At 46.4% G+C, this 7082-nt stretch overlaps 1 protein-coding gene across 2 annotated transcripts in view; it reads left to right on the top strand.

Annotated features, from left to right (window-relative positions):
- Positions 1 to 4629: 4629 nt before the first annotated feature.
- The window catches only part of LOC123111598 (protein ENHANCED DISEASE RESISTANCE 2-like), a 26080-nt gene continuing 23627 nt past the window's right edge, over positions 4630 to 7082 (top strand). The window contains exons 1-4 of one of the 2 annotated variants that reach the window (XR_006454562.1): positions 4630 to 4975; positions 6175 to 6249; positions 6367 to 6420; positions 6502 to 6567. Coding sequence is in view for 1 of the 2 variants with exons in the window: in XM_044532418.1 (XP_044388353.1) it covers positions 4715 to 4975; positions 6175 to 6249; positions 6367 to 6420; positions 6502 to 6567 (456 nt within the window). In the remaining variant the exon portion in view is untranslated. The remainder of the gene's footprint in view (positions 4976 to 6174; positions 6250 to 6366; positions 6421 to 6501; positions 6568 to 7082) is intronic. The other variant, XM_044532418.1, reaches the window with a different exon arrangement.

Genomic DNA, 7082 nt, shown 5'->3' on the forward strand with positions numbered 1-7082 from the left:
GTAGTGGCGTGTTGCAGGGGCCTCTCGGGGCCTCTTAGCGCCTTCCAATATGCTCGGACGACGCGTACCTGGGTGACCCACCTCAGGGTCGATGGTAGGTGGAGCAGGCGCAGCCAGGGCCACCATCATGTGGCTGTTTCGGCCGCGCCCGCATTCGGTATCCCGCGCGCCAAGGTGTGTCTGGGTCTGCCTATTTCAGCGTCCTCGGCCCCCGTGGGCGAAAGTGACAGAGGGACATATCAAGAGGTAGGGCATCCCAAGCTAAGTGGATATGATGGTAACAGGGACACAAGGTTTTACCCAGGTTCAAGCTCTTCGAGGAGATAATACCATTAGTAGCCCATGAACCGGTCTTCAAGTTTGGATGCACCCCCCTCCCGAGCTACCATTCGTCTTCGGTCGTGAGTCTTGAAAACTGGTTCAATGAAATTATCTTCTGCATTCAAGTCTTGATGATGGATCACATCCAAGGCAACCCAAACCACCTCGGCTTCTGACAAGTGTTGTATATTTGAGCCAAGCTACACATCAGAAAGGTTCCCGCGTAGCCGTGCCTTAGGCCCGAAATATTCTCGCACCCATTGCCTGATGATGATCCAGTTTGGTTCTGACAATACTGACTGATCTTATCCACGAGTCCACCTGGCCACATGGCATCTCTAATCTAACGGTCAACATGTAGACGTGGGTTAAGGGGCCACCATCATAACGTCCCAGCAAAATTAAAAGAGATAGTGCGTATTGATGGGCGCGGTAATTAACGGTTGCCTTCTACTTGCTCTCTCGTAAAAGTGGTTAGGTAACCCCAAGCGTAAGAGTGAAGTAAACCAGCAATAAGTATTCCCCTTGATTGAGAACCAAAGTTTATCGAACCAGTAGGTTTTTTTGATCAAACAAAATCCTCGGTGCCTGCACACCACACGGAACACTCTTGCCTCTAATGTTTTAAGAAGGTTGTCAAGCTTCTTGTCCTGCTGGTTACAATGATACATTGTATGGTGTGGTAGGAATGATAGATAGATAAAATAATAAAAATGGTACATCAAAGAAAGTAAACTGTAATGGTGTATGCAATAAAAAAAGATAGACCCAAGGGGTCATATTTGAATAGAGGCATCTCTCTTCACGGAGGAGTTGTTCATTTCAATGTCACCGAATCGTTCCAGTTGTTCTGACCGACAATGCGCGAGTATATATGTCCGCCCACGAACGATTTTGGAAAATTCTTAAAACCTAGCTATTCGTGCCGCAACTCGCCTCTGTCGTCACCATGTTGCCAGACAATCGCCTCAACCTCCATCAACCCTAGCCACTGGATTTCTTTGTCACCAGCGTCAATCAACCCCGACGTCACCACCGTAGTGAAACATCGCCAATTTAGGGTATGTTTCGACCCCTTGTGCATCCAAATTCCGATTTGAAGCACAAGGATTGCCACAATACCTTGTTGTAAAAGGAAAGCCTTTGAAAAAATCCGGAGCCTCCGCGCCGCTGGGGCCAAGATACACTGCAGGGTGCATGGGTCCTCTAGCTCCATTCTTTTATGTGTCTTCATGATCCGGAAAGATATTCACGCTTGGCTTTTCTTCATGTTTATTGAGGTTCAAGTAATTTCCTTCATTCACAAATATTATACATGCAATTCTGCCTTTTCTGACAATTTGATGGTAGATTAATCCAAATAAATATAAGATTTTGCATAATTTAATAATTTAACAATAATATAATAACACATAAACATCGAAGAGTCAGTTGAAACATATCCTCCTCGGATAAAAAGACGAGGACAACTGCCACCAAATGCGAAGAAAAAGGACTAAGGCCTCAACAATGCATGCCCAGCCGTTCAAAAACCCCAGGGGCGATTAAAGGAGTCAAAAAGAAATCTTGCTCAAGTTGCAACAGAAATGCGGGCATAGAGAAGGGAAAATTGAGTGTAGCTTAGATGGTTAGATTTCTTATGGTGAAATTATCCTACCGGGGTTCAAGTTCTAGACTTGACGTCGATGATCATATTTTTCTGTATTTATTGCAGGTATTCCGACGATGTTTGTTCAGTGGAAGAAGACGTTTTCGTCAATACAAGACGTCCATAATGATTTCGTCAATCTTAAAATGTTGTATCAACTCAGTACTACCTCCGTCCCGATTTATTGGTCCTTTTTGTAACATGTGCCAAATTTTGATCAAAGATTTAACTAACAAAATGTTAATGCATGTCACAAAAAATTATATCATTGAAAACTTAAACATAAACATTTTATTAGTTATATTTATGGTCAAAATTTGACACAGAATATAATAGAGACCAATAAACCAAGACGAAGATAGTATATCGAAAGTGATCGTATGGGTAGGGTGTACGTGTGTTTATAGGGGCAAGTACATGTGTATAACATATACAGCATGTGATTGTACCGTGTTCCAAAGACCGAGTATCCGCGTCACGTGCTAATGACCTTCATTTTTTTAGGTTCACGTGCTAATGATCTGCAAAGGCACGCTTTTTTTAGGGTACGCCAATGGCGTACCTTAGCTTTATAGACGGGAGAAAGATATGTACAAGAATTTTACATCATTGCTAGGCAGGCCACCTACCTGGCCCTACCACAGCCTCCTAACACAACCCAAAGCCTACTACTCACAAAACGTAGCTACTCCTGTCGCTCCAGCCCTAGTCCACATCTCTAGTTCTTGCCAGATCAGGTCCACTGTGCCTCCTGTGTTCCGCAAGTCCGTTCTGCCAAATACCCTTCCATTGCGCTGCTTCCATAAGTTCCAGCATACCGACAGGACAACTGAGTCAAAACCCTTCCGATGCAATTTTGGCATCCGTTTCCTCACTACCAGCCACCACCTCCCAATACTATATTGAGCCGAGGGGCATAAGGTCATGTCAATCCCCATTCTGTCGAAGCACATGTACCAAACTTACCGGGTAAAAACACAATTGCAACAATGTGGTCCACCGTGTCTTCCTCATGATCACAAAGGAAACACGGTGATCTCTCTTCCTGCAGACCATGTCTCCATCTCATGTCCGAGGTCCAGAGCCTATACTGGATGGCTAGCCACATGAATAGCTTGCAGACTAGCGGTGCCCAACACTTCCAGATTGCAGCGTAATGTTGGAATCTAATCCCTCCAATACACATCATCTTGTAAGTCGAGGAGGCCGTGTATTTTCCATCCCTGTTTCAATCCCAGATTGGTTTGTCCTCCGTGTCCGGCACCAATTGTACCTCAATCAAAATCTCCCACAACCGGATGAATTGTACCAAACCCTCCGTGTCAAGTTCACCTCCAATATCTTCCATCCAAGCATGCATCCATAATGCATCTCTCACACATCTTCTGTTGGCAGTTTGGGTCCTGACCTGAATATAGACCAGTGGGGCCAACTCCTTAACTGTTGCACCATTGATCCAACAATCTGTCCAGAAAAGCACCTTTGTGCCCGCACCAAGTTGCCACTTCACCAAACTGCCAAAAGCCGCACAAACCTGCTTATCAGGTTTCCAGTTCAGCCCCTGCCATGGTCTCGGCTCATCGGTTCTCGAAAGCCATGCCCACCTAAGCCCGAGCGCTATCCCGTGCTTGTGTAGATCAATGACACCAAGCCCTCCCAGCTCCTTTGGACGACACACTCTGTTCCAAGATGCCAAACATCTACCTCCATGAACCTCTTCTGATCCTGCCCAAAAAAATGCCCGACGGCCTTTGTCAATTCTCTCCAGTGCCCACTTCGGTGCCTCAGCCACAATCAGATGATGCATCGCCCTCGCTCTCATAACCTGGTTGACCAATATCAATCTCCCTGGCCGTGTCACCAAGCCTCTTTGCCATCCAGGAAGGATATGCAGCGCTGCATCAACCATTGGCTGCCACTCCGAGCGCTTCAACTGCTTAATGCTCAACTGCAGGCCAAGATACTTGCAAGAAAAAGACTCCATCTTCCATGGCAAAGCGTCCCTTACCAGCTGCTCGTCCTCTGGCTCGGCCCTTATCATGATCGCTGCCGACTTCGCAAAGTTAATCTTCAAACCCGAAGCTTCTCCAAAAATGCCAAAGACCTCACGAACAAAGTGCAGATCCAGGATGGTTGGCTTTATAAATAGAATCACGTCATCAGCGTACAATGAAAGCCTCTGCAAAGGCACGCTTTCACCCACGCTACTGGCAAGGCGCAAAACACAAAACCTTCCGTGCAAAAAAGTTGATAATATTCGTTGCCGTCACCGGCTCCTTGTACCCTGGCGAACAAGCTGAAACCCGTTTCGTTTAACATTGTACTACTGCAAGTTTCTGACCGTGCAACGTGCATGCATGGTTCATGTTTCATATTTTTTCGACCTGTAATTCTCGATTAATTCAATCACACCTACCTAACATCTATTTCCTCGCAAAAAAAACATCTATTTCCAGCCCATTGACAGCTGGCCGCAGCCGACAAGCACACCCACCCAAGGGCTTTATTTCAAATCATATATAACCCGAGGACTTTTTCTAACAGAAAAGAAAGGCAGAGACGACGGTGACGCGACACCTCGAGGCCAACGGCTACCTTTCCAGCGCAGCTTCGCCGTGATGGGGCGGTAACATCTGAGCCGAGGTGAGGTGTCCACGGCCCGACCCCAGAAAATAATAACGTGAGAAGCCAAGCGCGCGACCGAAAAAATACCACTCGTCCCTTCGCCACCGGACGCGGTCGGAGATGGCGGCGACGACAACGCAGCCGCCCTCGCCGCTTCCGCCGGCCGGCGAGGTGATCGAGGTGGAGAACTCGGAGCCGGGCTCGCCGGACGCCGGCAGCCGGAGCAGCGGCAGCGGCCGGAGCTCGTCGGAGTACTCAGGGTGGGTCTACCACCTCGGCGTCAACTCCATCGGCCACGAGTACTGCCACCTCCGCTTCCTCGTCATCCGCGGCAAGTGCGTCGCCATGTACAAGCGCGACCCGCACGACAACCCGGGACTCGTGAGCTCCCCTCCCTCCCTCTCTCCGCGCTCTGCTCTCGCCGCTAGATTTTGGTTCTGATGCGTGTGATGGTCCCTTTGATTCTCGGGGATTTCGGGTTATGGCTTGTCAGAGTTGTGGATGAAGCCGGGACCGCTCAGTTACGTCTTGCTTTACTGCTTGTTTCTTAGGTCTGTCTAGTCACAATTGTGGTTTTTTTTAGATGAACTGCTGAATTGTGCGAATTATACTCTGCCGTTGCAATTCCTGACTTGATTTTGGCATGAGGTAGAGGTAGAGCTTTGCACGGGCGAGAATTTAAACGTCCATGGGAATTGAGAAAGCCTAATTTGTTACGAGGGAATGTGGTGTCCATGCATTTGGATGTGTCGTGTCTACTGAGAAATGCTTAAATGTGCATTTGAAGGTTAATCTGGTTTGTAAATTCTACACAGTTGTGGTTCAGTTGCTGCTATGCTAATATATGATGCACGTGCGCTTATTTTTCCGCTGAAGATTTTACCACCAAACTTGTCAGAAGTGGGGGAATTCAGAAGAAAATGCTGAGTTGTGTGTGCGTTTTAAATGTGTACCCTGAGGGGATTTTGACATCAATACCTTGGTCAGTCTGTCTTACATGTGTCTTATCAGCTACAGAATACCGCATTCTCATGTAGGGGTTGTTCCGAGATGTTATAAAAAGGGCAGCCCGGTGCATGTAGCTCTCGCTTGCGCAGGGTCTGGGGACGGGTCCGACCACTTTGGGTCTATTGTACGCAGCCTTTCCCTGCATTTCTGCAAGAGGCTGGTAGGTTTCCAGGACTCGAACCACAAGGCAACAGCTTTACCGAGATGTATACACGCTGGGAAAATTCTCCTGCGTTGCTCGATGTAGGTCAGGACAAGTTCCCGCGCAGCGTCTTGAAAGTTCACCTGCCCGGCTCTCACAAACCAGGCCGGTCTTATCCATGGACCCACCTAACAACATGCTTGCCTTGACTTGATGGTCAACACAGCATGCGGGAGTGGGTCTGCGGCCCACCTAGGCCACGTCCCATCAAGGGTGTGCGCCTTGATTCCCGCGAGCTACTACCACATATGGGTGGACTTATGTTTGGACACTATGCCACAATGGTTCTTCATTTGCAGAATTTTATCTCTCAAACTTTTCTTGGGCATTCTTGTGGAGGATTATTTTACTCATAAACATCTGCTTGTAGGAACCTATCCGAAAGGGTTTTGTCAGTCACACTCTTGTGGTGGAGGAGGTTGGTCGCAAAAAGGTCAATCACGGGGTAATGCCGTAATGGTCTAATTTTGTATTGGTGCTTCAGTTGACAATGAAGTGAATGAACGGACATATATTCTTGCTTATTAAAGAAATATCTGATATATATGTTTTGAAAACCTAGGATGTTTATGTCTTGAGGTTGTACAGTAGATTGGATCAAACGAAGAAAGGAGAGGTATTCATCTTATTACACTCTTGTGTGTTTGCATACAGTTCTCCTGGCAATTAAAGATCTATTGTTACTGTCTTTTACTAGATTGCGTGTGCAACTCCTGGTGAAGCTCAAAAATGGACTGAAGCATTTGAGCAGGCTAAACAACAGGTATTAAGCAAGTACTGTCAAATACTACTTGCTTTTATCCAGATAGAGTAGTTTTGGTGTTTATTGAAACAATACAGCAATTCCCTTGTTCAACTGGACCAAGTTTTACCCTAACAAGCTAAAGTAATACTTCTGTTTAAGGCACTTCTGCTGAAGTAAATATACCGATATAATTCGTTTTCCTTATTTCCTACTTGCGTTATTTAAAATTGTGATAACTCACCGGATAATATTCTTGCTCTTTCTCTATGATATGAACTGCCATAATATTGCAAGAGAAATGTAGGTTTCTGATGAATACACAGAAGAATTTAGCATGTAATCAGGTGATTAATACTGTTGTGATCTGATTAACTTAAATTTGCAATGCAAGAGACTGTTACGGGCCACATAAGTGTGCTAAATATAAAGGACGTGACTACATAGTGTGCCCACCTAATCTCTTTGTACCGCACTCGGTAGCCCGGTAGATCCAAGGAAGCGTGGGTTGGTCTTTATGTTGGGCTCTTGCTGCC

The sequence above is a fragment of the Triticum aestivum genome, chromosome 5B (assembly GCF_018294505.1).
Source record: "Triticum aestivum cultivar Chinese Spring chromosome 5B, IWGSC CS RefSeq v2.1, whole genome shotgun sequence".
Taxonomy (NCBI): domain Eukaryota; kingdom Viridiplantae; phylum Streptophyta; class Magnoliopsida; order Poales; family Poaceae; genus Triticum; species Triticum aestivum.